The following is a 26,912-nucleotide window of genomic DNA, read 5'->3' on the forward strand; positions in this document are numbered from 1 at the left end:
AATGAGATGCTTCGAGGGGGGGAGGGGGGAGGCGGGGGTGCAGCGAGGATGTGGGTCACCATTGAGCCCCAGACAAGACACCTTTTTTTATAATTTTTTTTTTTTTTTTTTTGCATTTCGTAAGGGAGTTGGGAGACAGACCTAGATCCTGCTGGATCCCACACTTCCATTCTCTCTCTCTTTCTCTCTCTCTCTCACACACACACACACACACACACACACACACACACACACACACACACACACACACACACACACACACACACACACACACACACAGGAAAGCGTAGTGTTCCTGTACTTGCATACTCACAATACTGTGACCACACGAGGGCAGTACGTCTCAGCTGCTACAGTACAACTTTCCCGCCTATGAAGTATCAGCTATCACTATTCACGCTAACTTGCACATCTGAACACCATTTATACCCCTTGCACTGCACCATTCACACCCACCGTATTCCACTCCACGTGACCTCTCGTCGGGGGTCAACGCTGTGGGATGGAGTAATATGAATGAATGGAGTCGGCGTCAGGTACAGCATGGGTTTGGCACGTACACTCGGAGATATCATTGTTATTTGATGAGATAGAAAGCAAAGCCTTTGCTGCGGGCTGCTTTTTTTGTTGTTTTTCGGGACAGAATGAATGCAGATCCGGGGTGTCGGTAACAAGAATCCATTTCTGCACGGTGGCATGGCTGCCTCCACCTGGAATGGGAGCCTACCTCGTGTTCTTTGGCGGGGCGGGGTAACATGTAGTGGCTTGCAGGCAGATGCAGTATGACTCTGCAGTGCATGTGGGGATGTTGGCCCCTTTGCCTCTGGGTATGTCGGTGCTTTTTTTTTTTTTTTTTTTTTTAAACATTTGCATGGTGCAAATACTCAGATGTCACCTGCAATGATATGATGACCAATTCTAAAAATTGGACATGGTACCGTGTGTGTCCTCCCTCATTACATCGCTGCACAACTACAGAGGTGGTGGCTCCGAGAGGGGTGGTGACTCACGGGGCATAAACAAGAAAACCAAACAACCGCACCCTTAATCCACGAACGATAGCCCGTTGAGTAACTAATCAACCGACTGGAGCGCTGACTCACCTCAACGAGGGGACAGAATAGTGCTCCGGTTTCACTCCACGTATCAGAAGTTTAACCTCTCACATACTTTTCGTCTGAGATACAAAGTAGAAACTGGATGGACCAGATGTGTGTGTGTGTGTGTGTGTGTGTGTGTGCTTGTTTCATTGAGTGTGAGTTTCTTTCTTTCCCGCTCTGGGATTAAGGTCACACCCTCCTCATTCTCTCTCTCTCTCTCTTCCCGTTTTCTCTACTCTTTCCCCATCTGCTCTCTCTTCTCTTTATGGCTCCGTTTGGCTGAATTTCATTATAAATCTAGAAAATATGTAAACATCATGCAAGAGGAATCCTCACTGCTCCCTCTTAATTTGTGTTGTTCTCGGCCCATAATAATCAATCGGCAGGCCAAGGATCCGAGTTTTTGTGCTGTGAGGATTATTTACTCGGTCTAACTCGGAGTTTACAATGAAATAATGCTCCGAATTAACACAAATCCACTCGATGTAATGGAGAGGAGGAATTGTCTTCTATTTCATAGCTTCATCAACCTGCTTGGCAGGGAAGGTGTCATCACAGAGCTTGTGTTGAAATAGGTGAGAAACTGTTTCTATAGAGATTGTCTTTCCACGACGATGATCATCTCACGGATGACGAGATAAAGAGCAGCAGGTGTAATTAACTATAAAATTCGACATGGCAGTTTTGGATCGACAGCCAAGACGACGGCCTCATCATCCTAAAAAAATCCTTGGTGAGTTGATCACAGTGTGAGATCTCCGTCTGGCTGTTCTTTTGCTCCTGTAGCTTATTATTTATAATCACGGCTCACAGAATACACAAAAAAAAATCCTGCACAGTAGTTCAACTCTGAGTCGTCCGTACAAGGCAATTTAAATAAAAAAAACTCCATTTATGGCTGCTCGCTTTGACATTTATGTCACCGGCGTGGATATAAGGAGGGGGAGGGGGTCCGACAGGAATGTGTAATCTACGTTTGTAGCCACATGTGTGGCGGCGAAGCAAACGCGTTGCATCACGGGAGTCATCTAGAAACCATATTTGGTGAGCGAATCCCAAATCAGAGTTTTATGCCTAATTGCGAACATGTGGAATGCATTACTTCTGCTATCGTTACGCAGCTTTTGGCAGGCCGCAATTCAGGTCCAGCAAAACACAGTGGATGGAGCAGCTACCGGTCATTTGTAAGTAAGGAACTCTGCTCTTAAATGTCCTACAGGGAAGTGGTTCTTCTGACATATACATAATCACAGATGATAAATACACTATACATTTAAATACCCAACACGTACCCAAAAAATGACTTATTAGAAGGCAAAAGAGAAGGAGAATATACATTTTTTTTTAACTAAATCACATAACTGCTGTTCAAGTTCAGGTATTTCGTCTGGAGTCTGTATGAAGTCTCGTTGTTTGTATGATTTACACAGAGATGAGTGCATCAGTGACGTGAAGTCTAAGTTGCTTTCAAAGACGGACACAGATTTGTTTGAGGAATGATAAGAAAGGGAGTCAAGACAGTGAATTCAGACGGCCAAGATGTGCCACAGCCATCTGCTGCAGAGCCTTTGTCAGCGTTGCCATAGAGACGAGACCAAACAAAGAAAAGGTATTCCTGTCATTGAGCACCCCCCCCCCCCCCCCCCCCCCCCCCCAGTGAAGGGTTCTGGGTGAAATACAAGCAGAGCGATAAGAGTTATCAAAGAATAAAAACCATCACCGTGTGCTTGTGTGAATGCACGAGGGCTTGGAACAAAAAAGACAGTGTCCTACCTGTGATGCACGAGTACACACATACCTGCTGGGAGTGTGTGTGTGTGTGAGAGATACACACACACACACACACACTCCCTGTACTTGAGGAGGCGGCGGCGGCGGACTCCTGCATGGAACAGGCACGATACTGCAGATGGCTCAGCATATTCCCATTCCATATTCCCATTCTTGGACGCAACGGGCCCCTGCGAGTGATTTTGGCTCCCCATGGGGAAGCCTAATTGCATACACACAGAGCAAAACACTGTAAACGAATGGCGGTATAAAAATAATGATTGTGTCTACTCGCTGTAAGCAGACCGCCGTACAGTATTTGCAGTGTGGTTTGAATACTGCCGTTTTTTTTTCTGATTTCTGTGAAGAACTTTGATCGTGTGTCATTGTTTTGTTTATGAGCAAAGATCATGTGAGATCATGTGACAAGCAGGGGATGAGGAAGTCCTTTGATGACGCGGTGCAGACAACTTTTCCAGCCAAATCACAGTCAGATATGTGAAAGATTAACCTTCAGTCGGTTACAGGAAGTCCCCTTTATGTATTCCGGGGTTTCAATTTGAATGAATTATTGATTACGTTCCATCACAAAAATAACCAAATAGAGGCAACGCTTGCAAAGAGACGCATCATTGCAACTTAATAATAATAAAAAAAAAACACAGTGTGGGATATGAAACCTGCAGCTCAGCTTAAACACCGACCAGCGAGCCGAGACGATGTTCTCGGATGGCTTTCACAAATCATCGAGCTCCCAGGATGCACCTGCCAACAACCTGCAGTACACATGGACATGACCCAAGCATGCACACACACAGACATCCCCACACACACACACACACACACACACACACACACACACACACACACACACACACACACACACACACACACTCACAGACACAGACACACAGCTGCCTCACGCGAAGGCAGATGGCGCCTCAGACGGGGTCATTAATGAGAGCCGTGGGGAGGCTGCATGTGGCGGGTTATTTTTGGGATTTCTTTTGTGTGTTGTGTGTTATTTAGGGATGAAAGTTGTATTGGTGACTCTATTTCTGTGTTTGTGTGAGTGGGAGGTTTCCAACAGGCACCAGAGGGAGAGAGAGAGAGACATTTAGAGTAATTGGCTCCCTGTTCAGTCTGACAATATTCCACAAGCAGACCTATTAATAATTACACATTAACGCATGGATGGCAGCCTTTGACCCGAGTTCAACAGGTTTTTATTACTGCGGCTTTTATAGAATAGTGACACTTGCTTCTCTTATCTCAGGAGGAAGAAAACAAGAAGGATTCAACAAAATGATTTTCATTCCACTCCAGGTTTTCTGCACCGAGGCTGAATCACGTCCGTTTCATAGCAGAAAGTCGGTCCATGTAATTACACATCATTTAATTTAACCCCTGTTGTGTTTTATTTCAGACACATCTATTGAACTTCTCTCTACAACCCTGCTCATCTCGTTCTTGTGTTATTATTTATGAATCTTTGCGTGTCCATCTGTAGACGTCGTGGCTCCATGTGTCACACAGGAAGGTTGCAGCATATGTCACTTCCCGTCACAAACGAAAGCACAACTTGACATTTTTCACACCAGTTTGTTACAGATAAAAGTCTTTCTATCGTGAGAATATCACATGGCTTCCTGTTGTTTCAGGTATAATTTTCAAGCAGACACTTAAAGATATGGATCACGAACACATTAATGATATTGAAAATGTCTATTAAATACACGCTGAGCCAGCCATATATGTACCAGGCTTAAGGATATTTGCTTCACTGTTTTATACAAATGCTCTAATTTCCACGTTTTATTAAGGCAGTGGTGAAAAAGAAGGATGTTAAAATGCAATACGCTCAATGCAGAGCCTCCATTAATTACATCTGTGAGGCTGCATCACTGCTGCTGCACACATCCCTCCTCCCGCTGCACAACTGCTCTGCCAAATGCAAACACAGGCCTTCGGGCTCCCTGTAATTATTAGCACATTGTCCAAAAAGCAGGAGGAGGAAAACATCGCAATGTGCGACAGATTCCGGAGGAGCTTACAACCGCCTGGAAGCTGAATGTCACTCCGCGTGATGCTTTTTTTTTTTTTTAAACAACACTGTTTTAAAACGGGCGCCATGACAACCGGGACACTCTGAGACTTTTGCTGAGCTGGATCTCCGGCCCGTCCAGCCGGTCCCAAAGTCCCTTTTGTCTCCATCAATAGTGGATGTTGTCAGACAGGAAATGCCTGTGAAGATAATCACCCAATCAAAAGACAGTTGGTTTTTGAAAAAGACTGAAAAAAAGGGTGAATTGTGTCCTCGATTTTCAAAGCTTTTCTCGTACATTTTTCGAATTGACTGCAGTCTTTGTGTAATTTATTATTATTATACTGTTCCTAAATACATTATGATAATTATCTCCAATTAATCTTGTTTAAAGGAGAAGTTAAACATTTTTTCCCCCAAAACATCAATTTCTGGCAAGTCAGGTGAAAAGCTCGCCACCATTCATGTCCACATATTAGATACGAAGCTATACGGCCAGCTATCTGTTAGCTTAGCTTAGCACAAAAGCTGGAAACAGGTGGGAACAGCTAGCCTGGCTCTGTCCAAAGGAAACCAAATCTAGCAACCTGACCCAGCACCTTTAAACGCCACCAACTAACATACCTCTCTCTATACAATACAATAATAGAACATACACCATTAACATGGTTTATTTTGTTTATTTCATTTGTACAAAAAAACAAAACTATTCCTCTAGTCCTCAATAATTAAATAGTAAATATAATGAGACGTCCAGCTAAGATTCATGGTAGGTGGTCCATGTATTTTCTACATTAGTGTGTGTGTGTGTGTGTGTAGTTAACTGAAATCAGTGCTTGTGCTGCATTTAGCAAGCAGGCTATGATTCACAGTTGCATGACAGACATCACCAACAGCTGGTTCAGCGCCGGGCAACCAGGTAAATATCGCCTAGAAAGCATGTTAGAAGTCTTTGTGTGTGTGTGTGTGTGTGTGTGTGTCATATTTCATAAAATGTGCGTTTGTGAGCGAGCGGCTCCTTCCTGTTTGAAACGTACATTGTCTTTCTGTGACGGCTTCCTGGTTTGCTAGATGAAGAACTGAAGGGAGCGATTAAAAAATCAAAGAGGAACGCCTGAGCAAACAAATGACAGCGGAACTGCAAAATGAGCTCCGTTTAAAAGTTCAAACTATTGTACGCCTTTCAGAAAAAAAAAAAAAAGAAAAAGGTGTACAATGGTGCATCACACCCACCACCACCGCCGCCCCGGCAACATACAAAGGCAACACACACAAGCTGGACACTAAAAGGAGAACGGAGCCGGTCGGCTCGGCCCTTTCATTCAAATCCCAACACTTCCGTATAGGAAGCTTTCACTGCAGACGGCTCACAGAAAACACACAGTTCAAAGTGAATCATGATGCGACCGATGACGACGATGGAGAGGAACTGAAAGAAACGCCTCATTGGTGTTGCTGAACAACTTGAGAGCATGAATGAGCGTCTCTGCTAGCTGAATCCACAGATACAATACCAACGTCTACGTGGCGTCCCCGTCAACGGAGGGTCACAGGTGAGCCTGACAGCATTTGACACCCGCCAATGTGCGGCTACGTGGCGTCCCCGTCAACGGAGGGTCACAGGTGAGCCTGACAGCATTTGACACCCGCCAATGTGCGGCGGCTGCATCTGCTGCTGAGGGCAGTGACAGCTGTACAAAAGGCCTCTGACTTATTCAGCATGATTCACTCCCCCCCCTCCCCCCTCCCTTTCCAAACTCGCTTTCCTGAGAAAAGAAAGAAAGGCGTTTGTAGATTTCACCTTGGAATTACAACATCTAAAACTGGAAGTCGTGAATGGAAACAAGATCAGACTTGACGTAGCAGAGGCCCGAACCCTCGACTGTTCAAATAACACGCTTTTCATTACAATAACGCACTTTTGACAATGCAATGCAATACTTTCTGATACCCTGCCCATGTCGGGACCGCAGAATCGCTCACTGAGACTCAGGACCCGTTTACACGAAGGGAAACGCAGATATTTCCACGCGGTTCAGCCTCTCATTTACACGAAAACCCTGTTTTTATCAAAACCATTCTAAAAACTCCGGTGGAGATTTCTGATAACGCCGGTTATGTGTTGTCGTGTCAACTGGGAGGGTTTTAGGTTCTCAAGCGTCACAGGAAGTGTTATTTGTTGTTGATTCTGAGGATTCTGATTGGCTTGCATGGCTTTATCCTTCTCCCTACACTGCTGCCCATAGGTTATATAACGGCGCTCGACAGCGGATTTATGCGGGTTGATGTAAATGACAACTTTTGAAAACGATGCTGTGTGCACGATGTTATTTTTTGAAAACGGAGGGGGGGAAATATTTGTTTCTCTAAATCCCCTGCTGCGTGTAAACGTGGCCTTACTTGTTTAGTGTTCACCTGGACCCTCCAAAAAAACTCCCGTACTAACTTGTATGTTCGTACGTCCTGGCACTTAAAATAGTACTTAGCATCGTGTAGCATCTTAGCAACGGGTTAACCTAGCAAGTAGAAGTGCTTGAAACTTGTTCTGTTGACATCCTTACTTTATCGTTTCACTTTCTTCTGACAAATGTACTTATTGGAAGTCGCTTTGGACAAAAGCTTCTGCTAAATGCCCTTAATGTAAATGTTATACCCCCCCCTCCCCTCCCTGTGTGTGTGTGTGTGTGTGTGTGTGTCCCAGTCCTTCAGGCTGGACGTGTCACATGCACCCTGATACTGTCAACACAGCCGACGGGTCAAACTTCAAATCACCAGCGACAGAGCAAACACCCCACGAGCAAATACGGAGATAGAGAACAAGCATTCCTGCACAGGAATCACTCGACCGAGACTCCTCTGAACATCTGACACATTCGGGGAAAGAATGCCTTTAAAAATCGGAATATTTTCAGGATATTTGAGGGGCGAGGCTACCGCCTAAACACCAGAATTCAGTATTTCACCTTTCATGTTTACAAATCGACGTGTCCCTGATGTTATTTTTCGCTCGTCAGCTCCTCAACCAACAATTTCCAACTCTGGAGACACGCAGCTATTTTTTTTCCTCCTTTTCTTCTCGTGGCTTTTAGGAACACGTGCGACGACATGCAGCATGTGGTTTTAAAACAAATAAAACATGAAGGGCTCTCGGAGTCATGGCGTGATCTCGTGTACCGAGGCCGGCCTTTAGACGAGGCCGTCGCCTTGACCTCAGTAGTTACACAAGCATGAAGGGAGACGCGGCTCCTTTTGCACCCAGATTGGACAAATTCTAACCAGAATGTACAGTTTGTTTTTTATCATGATGACAGTATAAATCTCGGTTTGTGAGGAACCCCTTGTTGAAATACACAAACCCAAGGTTAATCATTAGTAGATAACATTGAGAGTGTTCTCCTATTTTAAAAGCTCAGTGTTGACTTTAACCCTTCCACGGTCCAACTCACCATTTAACTTTTGTTTTAAAGTTTCAACACCAAAAGCCATCAGACCCCAAAAAGAAGTGATACTTTTCAGACACGTTTCACCTGACAATCACGTCCCCGAAACCAGAGACGTCATCATTTATTCACAGCCACTGACTCACACGTTGCCAACGCAGGAAAGCAAACAGGCCGAGGCTCTCGCCTCGCGTTCACAGCTGGCGCCGCTCTCAACGTCCCGAACTCTCACTTCCTCCTTCACAAGTTTATCAGCCGTGATATGTATCTATATCACCCTTTTTTTTTTGCCATCCGTCTTAACGGTCGCGGCTGCTTATTATTGAAAAAGGCGTCACTTCCGTGCTCATCTGGATATATTTTTTTTTATTATTATTTCATCAGCATAGCAAATAAAAGGAAATAAAAACAGAGCAGGAGTATTAACAGGTTTTGGTGTGTGTTTGTAGGACCATAAGTGTACAGGTATGATGATGATGATGATGGGTAAGAAAAAACAAAATTAGAAGCAGCTACATTGGAGGAGGTGGTGCTGGTGGAGGTGGAGGTGGGAGGGGGGGGCGGGGTTCGTAAACATTTGCTGGAGTCCAAAAGTCACAGAAAATCTAAACGTGCACAGCCAGTTATGTTGGTAACCAGCCTCTCTCCCAAAGTGCAAACTCAGCAGTTGAGAATAGCTTTTGCTGCAGTAACGGTCTAGATTTTGGGGGGGAGGAAGGAGGGAGGGAGGGAGGGGGGGGCACCTGTAATCCGGGTCCCTCCTAAGGCAGCCGAAGGTACAAATACTCAACAATAACGGAAGCTCTGGGAGGAACAAAAAGAGGCGGTTATAAGACTGGTGGTAACAGATTCAGACCCTGAAACAACAGAAATATATCTCCATATCACAGTGTATGTGTGTGTGTGTGTGTGTGTGTGTGTGTATCCAGCATCCACATAGTGTCTTTCGAAACAAACCACCACATGATGGATGTGATCAACGCACAGGAAACACATTTCCTCAACCATCCCAGTACAATCACTTATGAAAGGTCCCCCCCCCCCCCACACACACACATCCATAATACACATTCTTTTGAAGTACAGAGGCAGTTTGAGCTGCAAAGTATAATATATGCTGATGTAGGCAATGGTTTCTGGACTTTACCCCCCCCTCATCCCATCATTTGGATATGTAGCTATGAGAAGACGCAATAAGAGCCAAGCAGAGCGGAAAAAAATATATAAATGTGTGTCCCAAAAAATCCCCTAAAAGAAATTACACAAAAAAGAAGAGCTCAAAAATAAGTGTATTGTATATTTAAACAGTACTGATTATACAGAATGTGAACCAAAGCAAACTATTTTTAAAAAAAAGCCAGGCAAAAAAAATAAATCGTCTTTTGTTTAAATGGAATCTGGGTTTATATTGAAATCATTAAAAAAAAAAATAGGAAAATTAAACAAAAATATAATTGCTACTCTCTTTGATATACACTCAGCAGAGAGGTCATTGCTTCAGATTGCATTTTCTTTTTTTAAACCTGTGTTTTCATTCTCAGCTACTTCTTTTTTTGCGGTTTTTTTTTGCATCCAAGTGTCCAGGCTGGTGATGACGGAAACATTAAGATTTGTAATTTGACGTTAGCCAGGTCAGGCCCTCGTATAGTCCATCTCCTGTTGTCGCACACGAGGGCTGAACGTACCAATTCCTATCTCTGATCCGGGTCAGGCCCAGCTTCTCCTGGATCTCGTGGGGCTTCATGGCGTCCGGGAGGTCCTGCTTGTTGGCGAAGATCAGGATGATGGCGTCCCTCATCTCCCGGTCGTTGATGATCCGGTGGAGCTCCTGCTTGGCCTCGTCGATCCTGTCCCTGTCGGCGCAGTCCACCACGAAAATGAGGCCCTGGGTGCCCGTGTAGTAATGTCTCCAAAGGGGCCGGATCTTGTCCTGACCCCCAACGTCCCACACGTTGAACTTCACATTCTTATAGGTGACGGTCTCCACGTTGAAGCCGACGGTGGGGATGGTGGTGACCGACTGTCCCAGTTTCAGCTTGTAGAGGATGGTGGTTTTACCAGCAGCATCAAGTCCAAGCATCAATATTCTCATCTCCTTGTTGCCGAAGATCTTGGAGATCATTTGCCCCATCGTGTTTGCTGTGCATAAATACTTTGTGGAGGAAGAAAAGTCTTCTCTTGGGAGAGAAAATTGAATAAAAAAAAAAAAAGTTGTTTCCAATACAACTGACAGTTTCGGTGTGTGCTGAAAGCTCACCACGTGCTGGCAGCGGTGACACGAGTGTCAATATTTAAAAAAAAAAGAGGCAACTTTCAAGTACAGTTGGATAACGGACCACTTCAATTAGCTGGGCTGTGGTGACCTAACCTGAGCGTTCAGTGTGTGTGTGAGGGTGTGTGTGTGTGTAGCCCTCGCAGAATTGGGTGGGGATATATTTTCATGATCCACTGCCCTCCGATGTATGAAGAAAATATTACATCCCCCTTGTTTCACAGACTTCGTTCAAAAATCCACATTTCAAGTAAAAAAAAAAATGAAATCCCTCCCTCTCAGTCTTGATAAATAGTGGATTTTTAAAAATGTGTTTTTAGAAGAAGCAGCTCACTCTTTAAATCAGGCCCTGTCCAAGCCCGGGGTTCCCACTTCCTCCTTCGGCTGCCGGCAGTCCACACTTGCCGATTCCAGTCGATGGATTTCAACGCACCGCCGTCTCTCTCCCTTCCGCCCGAAGCACGCTCGGATGTTCGCTCTCCGGTCGGCTCGCTCGCCGGGACATCCAGAAAAAAAAGGAAAGCGCGTTTCAAAAGGTCATTGATTCATCCGACTTTTCGTCTCTTCCCCCTGTGACACAAGAGCGGTCCGGAGAAGGGAGGGGTGTCAGTTAACGTACAACTTTGAATCCGAAAAAAATGCACTCTCCGCGGACGGAAAAGCCCCCAAAAATCAGAAAACACAGAAGATGAATACCTACGTGTGCGGCGATCATCCCCCGGTCCCTCCGGCCGTTTCTCCCCTCTCTTGCCCGCTCTCTCTCTCTGTCTCTCTCCCTCCCTCTCTCCAGCCGTTCAGTCACACAGCGGTGGCGGTGCTGTGTGTTACCGGAAAAGGTGCGGACCCAGATCAGCCGCCACTTCCTCTACACTGCTCACACACACTGCTGCTGCGTTCACGGGCTCCTCACGAGCTCGGACATCTGAAGATGCATAAAAACACTCGATTGTTAACTGATCTCATATTGCTCTTATACTGTTTTATTTTGTATATTTTGGGGTTAATTGAAGTATTAATCGTATTAGTCTATAACAGGCTATATATATATATATATATATTAACACATTTATTATACTATAATGTATTATAGTATAATAAATATGTTAATTTTTGTTTTACTAATTTGCACTTATACTTTTTTAATAACATACTATTTGTGTTTTTAGATTATTATTATTTGTATTAATATTATTATTATACAGTTTTGGTTACTTACTCCACCTTTGAGATTTCTTCATTTTTCCTATGTTTTTATCTCTGGATTAAAGTCAGAATTAAGATGAGGTTATGTCATGTAGTAGACTACTGTGCACCAATTGGGATTCAGCAGTATTTAAAAAAAAAAAAAAACTCTAAATCTGATGTCACTCGGTGGGTTGTTAAGTCAATGTCAATCAAATTGGAATAAACCATACCATGCCACTTCTGGTTGAAGGTTTTCAAGTCCGTTACGCCCCTGAGCACACCCAGCGATGATGTCATAACTGACAAACCCTGTAGTACACTTCTGCATCATTGCAACTAGCCGAGAAATTAAACCACCGCATTAAGGAAAAAGTACCTGCTGCTGCTATTTACAGATTCTAAACAGAGTGTTACCTAAAAATGAAATGCAGTCCAACCCACAGGACATCAACAGGAACCTGTACGTGACTCCCACATAAACATGACAGCTGGCTGATAATATTAATACATATTAATTGGCTTCTTCTTTTTATATTTATTCATTCAGCATTCAAATTAAATGTATTTCAAGATTGTTATAGCTTTATCAATTCATGATCATATCATTCAAACCACTGCGGGCATTTGGGGGAAAAATGCACTCTTCACTTAAATTTTAAGATTTCCGACGGTCAGTAAAGGTACCATACGCCATTTCGCATGCGCGCTTCAAAGCTCCTTAACTGCTGCAGCTCCATTAGCTCGCGTTGACGCCATTAAAGCTTTCACTGTGTGTTAAATCGCCTCTCATATTACATTTGCCACGATAATAAGTTCTTGATCTGCACACATGAAACACGTCTGGTGATTAAAACAGGTCTAAAGAGCTCGAGAGGGGGTTTACAGCCGGGTCTTTCCGACATGTCTGATCATTCATTCGAAAACCGGTTCCCACGTGATTAGTCTGTGACGTGGAGGTTGTGAGTGAGATGGGCGGAGGGGGCGGGGCGGACAGGGGGGGAGTGGGGGGACTGTTACGCATTGTCGAAAGCAGCCTATTATATATATAAAACAAAGTCATATGAGCCAATATATCAGCAGGAATATAAAAAAACAACCGTTGAAACTGCAGGCCACAAGGGTCAAGTAGCCTACAGATACTAAAAGTACCGATTCAAATTCTTCAGTCAAGTAAAAGTGAAAATGTATAAGGAAAAGATGTCCCTATGGAGGACATTTCTACAGGCTGTTGTTTTTGCAAGGCTAACTGAAGATTGCGTCATATTAATAAGAAAAAATAAATAAATTGCATTAAATTGTAAGGAATAGAAAGTACAAATATTTCTTTTAAAATTTAGGGAGTAAAAAGTTGTGAGAAAAATAAAATACTCAAGTGAAGAACAGTTAAAAAAAAATGTATTTACTATGTGGAAGATGTTGAATTCTGCGTTCTATCAAGTGCAGGCAAGTGCAGGCTTGTGTCGAGCTACCTGTAGTACACAATAATAAAACACTACAGGATTTGCTCACAACACTATCAAAATGATGTCATAGTATTTGCTAAATTTCTGCATAAACTATCTTGATGTGACCTTTTTTTTAAAAATTTTAAACATTTTTTTTTTAGTTTTTTTGGCGGTTGGCAAACAACTTTTTGGTGCATTACCGCCACCATCTGGTATGGAGTGTGGATGAAATAACCTTAGAACAAACTAAGCAAAATTAATTTGATAAAATAAAAAACAAACAAATAACAATAATTATAATAATAATAACCTGTATATTTCCAACAAATTAGTTACCCTGAGAAAATGCAATATAACTTGAAATCACTTGAATTATTTTGTAAAATATGTATATCAATACAAATCAAATTGTACTTTTTCTTTTTTGAATCTTTTGAATTTTTTTCATCATTTGATTTCTGTATAGTGTTTATCTTGTGACCTTGCATACTTGAAAACATTTTATCTCGCCGCACCACACTCGGGGCGGGCGTTGAACATGCGCATGCGCATAATCGTTCTGGATTCTTCCTCCAAGTTAAGTATGGTGGGTGAAGCGCGCCTGGCCGTTGTAGGTTAGCGTCGGATAAAGTATACTCCAAAAGCTCATAAGTTCACGAGGCTGACCGAAATTTCATGGAAGATACTGGTAAGATATCACAGCACGTCTTTGTTCGAGAAATTGATGTGTTGGGATTATTCTCGCGCTAAACTAAAACAGCCAGACGCTACGGGAAACGTAGCTAGGGAAATCGGCAACGTTAGCCGGCTAGCTAACGTGGAGACGCCGCCGGGGCCCGACTATCAACTGGAGGCGGAGGCAAAAATACGTAGCACGTTGTGGTTGTGTCCTAGCCGGCGCAAGGTGAGCGGGATCGCGAGTTAGCGCTAATCGATTAACGTTTTTAGTTAACTGTCAATGTTAAAACGCATTGCCTCTGGTAAACTGGGATTTGTAGTCACCTTTAAAACAGTTGAGTTCACGTTGAACGAGCGCTAACGCGATGCTAACGTCAACCTCCGGAGTGCCGTGTGTGTGTGTGTGATGCGTCTCAGGAAATAGATGGCACCCTAGGCCTAACTTCGGGTTGAACTTTAACTATGCAAACAATTTCGTGGGTGCCCCGTGGCCTCGAATAGCAAACAAGGCTAATGCTAACGTCAATGGACTTAGCGGGACCGCCGAACCAACGTTACGTTGCGTATCATTTGCGATTGAGTTATGGAGTGATTGATTAGCGTCACGCGTGGTGTTTTTAAGGAAGAGCACCGATCACGTGGGCAACATACATTATTTTTAGTGGTTGCCGTTAGGGGTTTTAAACTAAGCTGCAGCTGTGTTAATGTTAGAACAAGGAAGTGTCCTGTAGCAGCTGCTGCTTCTACTGGCGTGCCCTTTTTTGGTATAAAGCTTGTTAACTTAAATTATTTAGTAGACATTTAGTCTGTGAAATGTTACAAATATTAAAACGCCATTTACAAATTATCCATGCACATTGTGATGGCTTGGTATTTTTTTTATTTGCAACGTGACTGAAACAAATGCCCCAGAATAGTTGCTGATGCAGTTTTGTTTATTGACTAATATTGCAGCACTATTGATAATCCATCCTGCTTTTTAACAGGCCTGCAGCTCTCAGACGACTTTACTGGAATGCTGGACACTGAGTCCCCTGCCATGGAGAGCAATGGGGATGCCTTTCTTCCTGAACTTCCTGTTTTAGGCCAAACTGCTGAATGGTCCGTAGACCAGGTTACAGCAGAACCCCTCACCAATATCTTGCCCGAGGACTCTGATGCGTCCCAGGATGCCTTGCGGCAACAGCAGTCACCAGACGAGGAGATGCATTCAGAGCTGGGATCCGTGGAGAAGGCTGTGGAGCAGTTTCAGATTGCCAGCGCGCAGCTCTTCCAGGAGGAGCAGCCACCACCGCCACCTCCTCCACCACCACCACCACAGCCTGCAGAAGAGGCACCACAGCCAGCAGAGGAGGCACCACAGCCAGCAGAAGAGCCAGAACAGCCATCAGAACACAAAGCAGAGTCTGAGCAAGACAGTCAGGACATGGCTATAGAACCAGAAGCTCCTGTGCAGGATGGCGCTCAGGGTAATCAAAATAGTTGTTTCTAAGTATTTGATATATATCGGTGCATAATTGGTCTCTTCAACCGCAGTAGTACCTCAAACATCAGAATTCAATTTAAATTAAACTGCTGGTTACATAACACATTCTGACAATCACAATACGTTATTTTCCCAATCACAATGGCTGTGATTGCAGCTAATACCGTAGTTCAACTCATTTACTACCAATACTTTGCTTGCTCCTCCATTTAATACTTGTTATTTCGTTATTAGTTTTTCCAGATGCGATGGAGGCACAGGCGGAGGATGGCATGGAGCTGGAGGAACTACCCAAAGAGACACCAGAAATGACTGTTCCGACGGAGCCAGAGCCTGAGCCGCCCAGTGAGTTTGAAAGACTCTACAAAGGATGTGAGGATAACCACGAAGACTTCAATGGTTGGGTCTACCTGCTGCAGTATGTGGAGCAAGAGGTAAGAGAAGACATGACAATTATGCAGACATGTTTGTAAATTACTCATTATACTGAATGGGAAATGGTAACTTAATCTTTTTGGTTGTTACCTGTCTTGCAGAATGCCCTTCCAGCTGTGAGACAGTCATTTGATGCATTCTTCCTACGCTATCCCTACTGCTATGGCTACTGGAAAAAGTACGCTGATATTGAGAAAAAACACGAGAATATACAGGTTGCCGAAGAGGTAAATGTTAATTTCATAATTTTTACAGCAACAGAGGGAAAGAGTTTTGTAATAGTAAAAAAATAATATAGAAAAATATTTCAGCCATTGACGGACTTGTTCTTGGTTTCTCCCAAGGTGTACAGAAGAGGCTTGCAGGCCATCCCTCTCAGTGTGGATCTGTGGCTACATTACCTGACCTACATCAAAGAGAACTCAGACCTGACTGACCCAGAGACCGAGGGACGCATTAGAGCGTGAGTTAAAGACTAAACTAATCTACATTTAAAAATATTAATTCTCATCGCCCCTATTTTTTGTTTAAATAAAATGTAATCAAATACATGACGAAGCAACAATTGATTAGATTCCTGTTATTTTCTACTCTTAGTGCCTTTGAACATGCAGTGCTCGCGGCAGGCACAGACTTTCGCTCAGACCGCCTGTGGGAATCCTTCATCACCTGGGAGACGGAGCAGGGGAAACTGGCCAACGTCACCGCCATCTACGACCGTGTCTTGGGCATCCCAACCCAGCTGTACTCCCAGCACTTCCAGAGGTAGGGGAAAACAGAATAAAACTTGGTTGTAGCCATGTCTTATTTTTCTATCAGTTTCTCTGTTGTACTCCAGAGTCACAGGCCCTCTGGAGATGAAGAAACAAATTAACCATAGATCAGAATTTAGTCCTCCGATTGTAACAGGGTCATTTTAACTTCCCAAGACCTCCCAGTTCATGTCATGGATTTTCTTGGACCTCATTGACATGTTCTCATGTTCTTTGCAGGTTCAAAGAACACGTGCAGAACAACAACCCCAAACACTTCTTGTCAGAAGAGGAGTTTGTTCAGCTGAGACTCGAACTGGCTAAATCCAGCCTATCGGCGATGATCGGGGAGGATGGAGAGACACCTGTTGCTCAGGAGGAGTTGCCGACTGGTACCGAAGATCTTGCGGATCCTGCCAAGGTATAAATCCCCTTGCCTCCTACAGCGGAGTCACAATTACAAAAGCACTGCTTGCACGGGTTAGCAGGAGCTTGCCAGGTGGAAAGCTTTGTTCAGGTTTGAAGAGGTGTCTTTATGTCAGCAGCCAAGCCAATGAATGCCAGGGGCACTAACTAAATGGATCAACCAAGGCCCAGAACCTGCACCCAGAGACTGATGTGCAGAGTGCATACATACCTCCCCCCCCTCCACAGGCTTCTTGTCTCTGGCAAGCTCATGGTGATGTAAATCCTTGGCTGCAGGACTAGCAGTTTCTACATCAAGTGGAGAATGTGATACGTGAAGAAGCCATGGGGGGTCTTGACCATGTATTGTTTTTGTGTGTGTTTATTTAGAGGGTGACTGAGATCGAGAACATGCGCCACAAGGTGACCGAGGTTCGGCAGGAAGTGTTCAACCACAACGAACATGAAGTCAGCAAGCGCTGGACCTTTGAGGAAGGGGTAGGCATCTCACTTCCTCCACAATTATGTTATCGTTGTAAATGTGTTTTTAGGCAGCTAGTGGAGGCGCTCATTCTAGTTTCTTTTTATTCTTTGACGATATAAAACCTTTGTCTTTTTAGATTAAGAGACCATACTTCCATGTCAAAGCCTTAGAGAAGACCCAGCTGAACAACTGGAAGGAGTACCTGGAATTTGAAATTGAAAATGGGATTCCGGAGCGCGTGGTTGTTCTTTTTGAACGTTGCCTCATCGCATGTGCACTCTACGAAGAGTTCTGGATCAAGGTAATGCGGTCTTTAACCTCTCTCTCACTCCCGCTACCTCCCTGCACTTCCCCCACCAACGATGATATCACATCGACACAGTAAATCGTCCTGCACTCTCTTTGCGTGTAACGTTGATATGTGACTGTATCTGTTGTATTAGGGGATGGCCAGCTTGCCACACAAGATTTGACTGCAGCATTTGCCAACTACTACGTTGCATCTTCTTCGTCTCCCACTACCTTACAGAAACTTATCTAATTGGTTCCATGAAGGTGCTGATGGGTTTACACAGAAAATTTCTAAAAACGATCTTGTCAATGAAGAAATTCAGTTCACTGACTGAAATTTAGGTTTAAAATGTGTTGTCTCTTTCTCCTTTCTCCTCTGTTCTTCTCTTCTCTGTTTCTCCTCCATTTCTTCCAACTGGGTCTCTCTTTTTCAATCTTGAAGTATGCAAAATATCTAGAGGGCTACAGCACTGATGGTGTGAGACATGTCTACAAGAAGGCGTGTTCCATCCATATGCCCAAGAAACCAGCCATCCATCTGCTGTATGCTGCCTTTGAGGAGCAGCAAGGTGAGTGACGTGCTTTCAAATCGGCATGCAAATTGAACACAGTCAAATTACCAAGGAGATTTTGAGGGAAAGTGTCTATGGGTATGAATAAATTGCCTCTGTTGGGTGTGACTGTGTACATAACAGACTTTTGAATAATAAAATTGCATGTAATTTGACTGCCATGCTGAAAGTATTCTGCTTTTTCTTTGACCAGGTAATGTAGATGAGGCTCGTGTTATCCTGAAGTCCCTGGAGGCATCGGTCACAGGTCTGGCCATGGTGCGCCTTCGGCGGGTCAGTCTTGAGCGTCGCCACGGTAACCTGGAGGAGGCGGAAGCGCTATTAAGGGAGGCCATGGACTCTGCGAAGAATGCTACTGAGACGTCGTTCTATGCTGTGAAGCTGGCCAGGCAGATGATGAAGGTGCAGAGAAGTATGAGCAAGGCCAGGAAGGTGCTGCTGGATGCTATCGAAAAAGACCAGGTGAGATGTGGTTGATGAACCATTCTACAGATGCATACATAAACGGTCAATAGAAAACTTCAGATACACCTCATTAAAAGTGTTTTGACTGAAAAACGTGCTAAAAGTTCTTTCAAATACAAAGCAGTTAGCAGGTTTTTTGTAGATGTTATATTTGAGACAAATATGGACAGTTTCTCCTGCAATAAATTGTGCTCAGAATGCAAACAATCTGAAATCCACATGCAATTAAAAGGGATTTTGTACCCACTATGACTGCATTGCACTCGTGATTTACGCACTAATATTCTTGTCGCGTTGCAGACGAGTCCAAAACTCTATCTCAACCTGCTTGAGCTGGAATATAGTGGGGATGTGATCCAGAACGAGGCTGAGATCTTGGCTTGTTTCGACCGAGCCCTGAGGAGCCAGATGCCCCTCGAGTCCCGCCTCCTTTTCTGCCAGCGCAAGGTCGAGTTCCTCGAGGACTTTGGCAGTGACATCAATGTGTGAGTTCCTTTTCTTACTTCTACAGACAGAGTAATGGCAAAGTGTTTTGTTGTTTTTGTCTTTGATATTAAGTCATTTTCATTATTTTACATCTTTTAGGCTTGTGGCTGCATACGAAGAACAGCAGAACTTACAGAAAGAAAGCGAATCCACAAAGAGAAAAACAGAGAATGGATATGACAGGTAGATATGGGAACAGGGCTTGGGTCACGTCACACACACACACTTTTTTTTTTTTTTTTTTAAAGTTCAACGTCCAATGCCTGCTCAAAATGGGTCGAATGCTTGACCTGTGCTGTTGCTGCCTCTCGTACAAACAACCATACAAACCGTTATTACTTCTGTGCAGCATGCTTTACAAGTTAGTCGTTCCACTCACTGTGGCTGTGATGAAGCTTTATATGTTAGTGAATTACTTTACAAGAGATTTTTTACTGACGTGAACTATTTGGTCTCCAGCACTGAGGAGCCCGACACCAAGAGACAACGCGTGGACGACGGATCCTCGGACGCAGTAAATGCAGCCACAGACGCGCAGGCAAACAACACTGCATACAACAACTGGTACCAGGTGGGTTTATTATCCGAGCAGCTGATGTATGTATCTGTATTTTCTAGTAAAATGGATTGGTCATTTTCTCATTTCCCCCCTCTTTCCTTCCTTTTTAAACAGCAATACGGCGGTTGGGGTCAAAACTCCTGGGGACAGTACAACCAATATGCCCAGTATAACCAGTACTACCCTCCTCCCCCAACATGATGGACAACATCCCGACATGAAGATGGAGACTCAGAGGAAAAGCATCCTTTCTGACCTGCCGACATCTCTGAACAGGGCTACTTAACATGGTGTCATGGAGATTTCAGTCCGATCACAGAACCTGATTCGTTCCTTCTTTCTGGTTTAAAGTGTGCTAATCAGTTAAACTTTGTAGCCATTGGTTGGAATTTAGCCATTGGTTGGAATATAATACACAGTCCTCTGTGACAGTCATCTTGATCTGTCATGTTGTTTAAAAAATAAAAAATAAAACCCCCATTAATTGCTACATTCATCATCTCCCAACACCGGCTGCTTTTTTGGGTTCTTTAATGCATGTTATTTGTGAAGGCAGATATATTTTTTTCTTGTGTGATTAAACTTTTTAATTCTTAGATTGGATGACATAGTTTGGTCTCTTTCTTTGTGTTTAAGGTTTAAACTTGTGAAGGAGGCATCCGTTGATGTACCTCTGAGTCGTGTCCTCCCTCCCAAACTGAAAGATTTTTTTTATATATTTCATGGTTTCGATTCCATAAAGAAAATGAAGAGTTCCTCCTTTTTTATTTTGACTTGATTTCATAATAAAGAGATTGATATCCTGAAGTGTCGCCCATTGATTCAGTCATTTTTTAATTCTTAATTGATCTTAATCCCATGAGGTACTTAAAGGCATACCACACAATTAATTAATGCTTGCCTTTCTGCACCAAATCATTAATGCAACATTACATTTTTTTTTATTGAGCAGTGAGTTTGACTGCTCACTGCTATGTCACGTGAAAATAAACAGTTTGAAACAAATAAAATGGTTAAATAAACCATGCCTGCTCAAGCCACAGTTAATTTATAATTATCTAATTGGGCAAATATTGTTTTGATAACGTTCTAACTTTATTTATGGAGCTTTGTGCTATTTTAAAACCGCACACGGAGCTGCTGCTGATTAAAACAACGTGAAAGCCAATATAAACAATCCTTCAATAACTAGCCCCCTCACTAACGCGTGGGCGTGGCCACTGCTTCAGACGAGTCTTACGTAAAACCGCACATGCGCAGTGTCGACCTTCCAACAGCCCTTTCTATGCCTAGTGTTGAACGACTAGCATCAAACGAGGTAAGGCCTGTGCAATTTATGTGAAAAACCCTAATTATTTGAAACCCTGGTGTGTTTATCGAACCGGATATATCGCGTATACAATCATTTATCTCTGTTTATACTTAATTTGAACAGTTATGTCACATTTTGCCTGTTTTTAGGCGACTTTTTGAAACGCGTGCCCCATGCGGCTAGCGAAGCTAATATAGCATTAGCAAGCTACCGAGAGAGTCTCTTCCAGGTCCGGCATGCTTCTTTTCACTGCTTTATTTATTTACCTGCCCGTTTTATAACGGGGTTATTATACTTTCTTATTATATTTCCACTTATTATATAACAATCTCAGATTCGAGCTAGCTTGGTGTCCAATGTTGCTGTCACGAATAACACGCCAACAAGCGTATTTCCGCTCTCATCAACATCGATAATGGAAGTTTAATCGTAAAGTTTTTCTTCCAGCATCAAGATGCAACTCTTCCTGCGTGCCCAGAACACTCACACCCTTGAGGTGACCGGACAGGAGACTGTCGGACAGATCAAGGTAAGGTGTCTACAAGCTGGGGGGAGAATACACCGTTGATTTATTAATTTAACATAATTACTTTGCAGGTTAATACATGTAGTTGATTAATACGTAATGTATATTATCATGGATTAAAATACCCAGCAGAGTAAGTAATTAGAATGAGGTCCACCTTTTACCAACTTCAACATTTAAGTGATGAACACATTATTGCTGAAATAATATAGTTTGGGTCATTTTGCTTAATTGGTGCTTTATTTTTGATTATATTCAGACTAAACTAAAAACTTTAGGAGCTTCGGGACCCGGTGACGTTGACGTAGAAGAGTGCATGTGCTGGAGCCGAGTCCTAGACGGCCCATTTAAACGCCCGTGGTATTGATTATAATGCGTATTCTTTGGTGTGTCTCTCTCAGGCCCATGTCCAGACTCTGGAGGGTCTCCTGGTTGAAGAGCAGGTGCTTTTGCTCGCTGGATGCCCACTGGAGGATGATGCCTCCCTGGCATCCTGTGGTGTCTCAGAGCTGTGTACCTTGGAGGTAGCTGGCAGGCTGCTGGGAGGTCAGTACACGGATGCATCTCACAACTCTGTATATGCTGTCTAGTATTCAAATTAAGAATATTTGATCATCCAAAGACGCGGTGGAGTTTTTCCCTGTTGATCTAAAAGCTTGTGAGACATTTAGATATGCTGTTGGCTCTATAAGACCAGTAGCTCTGTGGCACAAGTCATTATATTTACAATAGTCATTGTGGATGTAGTAATTTCATTAGACAGTGACCCCATGTTAGTTTAACAATGGGTACATTGTCACAACCATCACAGGAGAAATATACTAATTTCCTTTTCCGTCCTCAGGTAAAGTTCACGGCTCTCTGGCCCGTGCTGGAAAAGTGAGGGGACAGACACCCAAGGTACAGTCTTATGCCTTTTCCAACATCTTGTGTTCCAGTATGATATAAATATTAAATGGCTTGTGATTTGGATGAGCTAGGCATTAAGAAGTATACATTATCTCCCTGTCATGTCGTCCAGGTTGACAAGCAGGAGAAGAAGAAGAAGAAGACAGGCCGTGCCAAGCGTCGCATCCAGTACAACAGGCGCTTCGTGAACGTGGTGCCCACCTTCGGAAAGAAGAAGGGACCCAACGCCAACTCCTAAGTGCCCCGATGCCCAAAAGGAGGAAAGCAATCGAGACCAGTCTGCTTTTACCCGGTTAAATGTTATCCTGTTGTACAGAATAAAATTTTGGCTTGGACAAAAAACTAACTGTTGTGTGGTGTTTCCTACAAATAGAGGGTTCCTTGGCATTTGTGACAAATTCCATCTTAAATACAATACTGGGATTTAAAAGTGATTAATTTACTCATAATTAATGGTATCCCTTGGAAACGGCACACGTTTGCCTCATTTTTTATAAGTGATACTGAATTCAAGAGTTGAACAACGAGTCAATAAGTCTGATTTCTGTGCAGTTCTTTGCCAGTGTATCTAAGTTGGCATCTGCTGTAAATATTTGATGGACAACTGAGACGGTCGTGACAGTAAAACTAAACCTAAAAGACAAGTGCACATGAATGTAGCTGCAGCCTTCATACAATACATTTAAAACTAAATTTGATTCCTTCTACCAATGACATGCATGTGAATAATCAAACTACACATTTGACATTAAATCTATATGCAATTGTGAAATAATTAGTCATTCGTCATCATTTAGTCACTGAAACAGGGTTTTATTTATCATTTACATTGTACATGCAAAAGAAAACGAAAAGAATAAGGTTTCAGGGTGCCTCATATGTACATTATTGACAAGCCATCACTTTTTTTCTGGCAAAAACTTAAAATGCTTTTAACTTTCTTGTAATGTGAAGACAAATGAGACAAAGTAGGAACAAAACAGTGCAATTAAAATGCCATTTTAACTAACAATCTTTACAGCAAGGCCATTGTATTTTTTTTCTTCTTCTTCCCTCCGTTCGTCCTTAAACTGTAGTGCATGCGAGCCAGCAGTTGCCATTTAATCGACGGCCACCAGCTCAACCTCGAAGATCAGCTTGGCGTTGGGTGGGACTCTGCAGGAGGCGAGGTTAAGGAATAGACAGCAGTAGAATCTGGGCATCAGATTACTTTATACATATATATGCACACACGAAAGAACGAGTTCAGCCAATGAAAAGGATACTTTGAGTCGGGGAGACCTTTCTTCCCGTAGGCCCACTCAGGTTCAATCTCCACTCGAGCCGTTTCACCCTTACTCATCGTCAGAATGGCCTCGTCCCACTGTGAACATAAAGCAGGGTTACTGATGACGGCATGCGGTGGAGAGGCAGTCATATACCAGAAATTAAAATTTGAACGCTGATTTAAAAAAAAAAAGCCCTTCAGAATCACTTACTCCTCTGATGACTCTGCCGAGGCCAATTTTGAAACTGAGGGGTTTAGTTTGCTTCTTCTTTCTTGCAGCTGCAGAAAAGAGCGAAGGATTAAAGTTTGGACACAGAATCTTCATAGAATACTGATGTCATTATCTAATATAGTAGGGAGCAGCAGGTTCCATCATACTTGTGGGAATATTGGTGTCGAAGACGGTTCCATCCTCCAAGCTGCCGGTGTACCAGCAGCTCACACTTTCACCTTTCTTTGGAAAGTTGGTCTTGTCACCTTTCTTCAGCACCGACTTGGTGTACTTTGGTGGACCCTAAGGAAAGGCAACGCAGGAGTTTATGCATGTGCAAAAACAAACCAAAAAAATCAACATCCTCCTGAATGTCAGGGACCCATCACCTCATCCACGACCTCTGTCGGGACCTCTTTGGGCCTGTCTTCGATTTTCACAGTTTTGACCTGCTCCGTCACCTCCTCGATGGGCTCGGTGCCTTTAAACCTCTGCAGATGACGAGAAAAGCATGAGAAATAAACATTTGTGAGCGTGGGTGTGTCAGAATGTGGGACGCTTGATGTTTTTTTTTTACTGGTATTTAGTGTCAAATCTCTGCTTCATGTCAATATGATTATAAATCACTTACTTTGCTCTCAAATAGCTGGTTGTAGGCAATTATCAGCTGTTCTTTCTTCGCTGTTTTAGCAACGTTTTTTATGTTTCCCAGCAGCTTGTGTTCATTGAGGAACTGAAAAAGGGAAAATGTACCAAAAAACAAAACAAGGAGAAAGTAAGTATGAATATTAATAATGATATATATTATTAATAATATTAGTAACAACATAAAAAAGGGGGTTTCACCAGCATCTGTATGCTACACGACAGGATTCGGTCACAGCTAATTTATTCAAAAAATAAATAAATAAATAAAATTACGTCTAACTGCACGTGACGTCATTTCTCCTTCTCGTAGATTATATCTGGATGGTGCAGCACTATAATGGTGTAAACAAGACTCCCGCGTTTGTACATCCTGCCTCGCAAACATGCTAATACACACGCACACACACTCAGCCTTCACGATGCGGCTACACTTAGCTCACCACGCAGCATGCTGCACGGCTCGCGTTCAGCCGTAATGACGTAAAACGGGCACATATTAAAATATAATACCGCACGCGAAACAACGCGAGGAACATACCGAGTGAGCTGCATTGTCCTGAATGAACTTTATAAGGTCTTTTTTGGGCAAATCGTCACTTTTGAGCTGCTCATCGCTCCACTCCCGTGTTGGTTCGTCCGCCATTTTGAGAGGCGAACTGGGTTAAGTTTGTCCCTCCTCGCGTATCTTATGTTCCGCAAATACGTTTTTTTGTGATTCTACCGGGAACCCAAACGTGCTGATGTTTGTATCGATGTCGTTACCGTTTGATTTACCTCGCGGATTATTCAGTAACATTTGCACCATTTAGTAAGAAGATTTTAGTCAGAATTAGAGCGATTTACATCTCTCAATTTACATTCTCTGTAATATGTGTTCGCCACCTAGTGGACAAATTCATAATTACACAAATACAATTGTATGTGAGTGACAGAAATATAGTTCAGATCTTCAGCAGATAATTTGACTCGTTATCAAATCCTAATGACACATTAAATAGTTTCCAACTACAGGAGATGGAGTAAAAGAGTAATAGGATTATTGATGAGTATGACTTTCACAATAGTCCCTCTTATGACTCTTATTGACGCTCCTCTTTGGAGAATTAACCTTCTAGGTTTCACTTTCACTATTTAATTCTGATTTACATTAATTTTTATTTCCATTACTCATCACTGGTGGCTAACACTCTGAAGTCAACAGTTCCTGTACGTTTTTTCCTCCTGGCACATTTGACTCACTGTAACCTCTTTTCTTTTTTCTCACTGCAATATAAAGGCCAAGTCCTGAACTTGGCTATGGCAATGTAAGTCAGATATAAATCCTAAAAAAAGGGGAAAAGCAAGTTGAATTTCTTGGCTAATTTATTTAAAAAAAAAAGAAGGCTCAAAAAACATCTTCTCCTGGCATGAATCACTAGTTAATCACTGCCTGCTTCATTTTCTTTTCATTTAGCATATTATTTATCATTTTTATCGTAGACCCATCTGCCACGTTTATTTCCATCCATTTTGAATGACCTCTGTATGTTGTCTCCTGATTTTTCTCTGTACTTTATATCCTCTTTTGGTTATTTGACAGCCTCAAACTATTACGTGTGATTGTTGAAAGGGGTGGAGCTTTGTACAAGCCTATTCGGCTTCGTTCCCTCCTTGCACCATGATGCGTGCTAAATAAAAAAAAGAAAAAAAAGAAAACAATAGAATCCATACATCCAACACGTGGTCCACACGTTTTCTCCCCCTACTATTGCAAATAAATTCAGGCTTGATGTGATATAAATATTGGAATATTTCATTTTCAGTACAAAGCTGGAACTCCATGAAGGACCCCTGGTTGAAAACCAATGTGTCAAGCCTTTTTGAAGGGCATTTTTATGGCACATTATACCAAGATACTTTTTAAATATAGTTTGTATGGCATAGTGTTAGGGTTAACCCTTTTATAACATGATCATTTTAAGACCATATTTGATGCATTTTCTATGGCATATAATACAGACATTTTTAATTAGTTTTTTTTCCCCCATAAAGTAGACATTTGTTATGACATACACTGAAAAAAATATAAACGCAACCCTTTTGTTTTTGCTCCAATTTCATGAGCTGAAATCAGTTCTTTCATTTTGTTCACAAATTTGTTTAAATCTGTGTTCAGTGAGAACTTCTCCCT

The 26,912-nt window shown here is 42.8% G+C and overlaps 5 protein-coding genes across 6 annotated transcripts in view; 2 read left to right on the forward strand and 3 right to left on the reverse strand.

Moving 5' to 3' along the window:
* Positions 1 to 26,912, reverse strand: part of slc25a47a (solute carrier family 25 member 47a) — a 486,107-nt gene that overhangs the window by 42,547 nt on the left and 416,648 nt on the right. The gene's annotated exons all lie outside the window — the stretch shown is intronic.
* On the reverse strand, positions 8,704 to 11,460 carry arf6a (ADP-ribosylation factor 6a). Of its 2 annotated transcripts, none has more exons than XM_084030286.1 (2): positions 11,327 to 11,460; positions 8,704 to 11,196 (listed from the first exon to the last, which is right to left on the reverse strand). In XM_084030286.1, the coding sequence occupies exon 2, from the start codon at positions 10,483 to 10,485 to the stop codon at positions 9,958 to 9,960; it is 528 nt and encodes a 175-aa protein (XP_083886412.1). In that variant the 5' UTR covers positions 10,486 to 11,196; positions 11,327 to 11,460; the 3' UTR covers positions 8,704 to 9,957. The 2 variants fall into 2 exon arrangements, with proteins under 2 accessions (XP_083886412.1, XP_083886411.1); XM_084030285.1 differs by having other exon boundaries at positions 11,323 to 11,459.
* Positions 13,814 to 20,676, forward strand: prpf39 (PRP39 pre-mRNA processing factor 39 homolog (yeast)). Its single transcript, XM_084030769.1, has 15 exons — positions 13,814 to 13,944; positions 14,921 to 15,403; positions 15,655 to 15,854; positions 15,957 to 16,082; positions 16,200 to 16,318; positions 16,453 to 16,620; positions 16,848 to 17,028; positions 17,403 to 17,510; positions 17,633 to 17,797; positions 18,230 to 18,356; positions 18,553 to 18,821; positions 19,125 to 19,309; positions 19,410 to 19,493; positions 19,770 to 19,881; positions 19,984 to 20,676. The coding sequence occupies exons 1-15, from the start codon at positions 13,932 to 13,934 to the stop codon at positions 20,068 to 20,070; spliced, it is 2,427 nt and encodes an 808-aa protein (XP_083886895.1). The 5' UTR covers positions 13,814 to 13,931; the 3' UTR covers positions 20,071 to 20,676.
* faua (FAU ubiquitin like and ribosomal protein S30 fusion a) lies at positions 21,110 to 22,958 on the forward strand. Its single transcript, XM_084030627.1, has 5 exons — positions 21,110 to 21,187; positions 21,629 to 21,710; positions 22,109 to 22,253; positions 22,552 to 22,607; positions 22,729 to 22,958. The coding sequence occupies exons 2-5, from the start codon at positions 21,636 to 21,638 to the stop codon at positions 22,852 to 22,854; spliced, it is 402 nt and encodes a 133-aa protein (XP_083886753.1). The 5' UTR covers positions 21,110 to 21,187; positions 21,629 to 21,635; the 3' UTR covers positions 22,855 to 22,958.
* On the reverse strand, positions 23,669 to 25,438 carry fkbp3 (FKBP prolyl isomerase 3). The gene is made up of 7 exons (XM_084030522.1): positions 25,281 to 25,438; positions 24,726 to 24,827; positions 24,484 to 24,585; positions 24,262 to 24,397; positions 24,095 to 24,162; positions 23,882 to 23,979; positions 23,669 to 23,771 (listed from the first exon to the last, which is right to left on the reverse strand). Exons 1-7 carry the CDS (start codon positions 25,383 to 25,385, stop codon positions 23,717 to 23,719), a joined length of 666 nt encoding a protein of 221 aa, XP_083886648.1. The 5' UTR covers positions 25,386 to 25,438; the 3' UTR covers positions 23,669 to 23,716.

Source organism: Eutrigla gurnardus (assembly GCF_963514095.1).
Source record: "Eutrigla gurnardus genome assembly, chromosome: 16".
Lineage (NCBI taxonomy): Eukaryota > Metazoa > Chordata > Actinopteri > Perciformes > Triglidae > Eutrigla > Eutrigla gurnardus.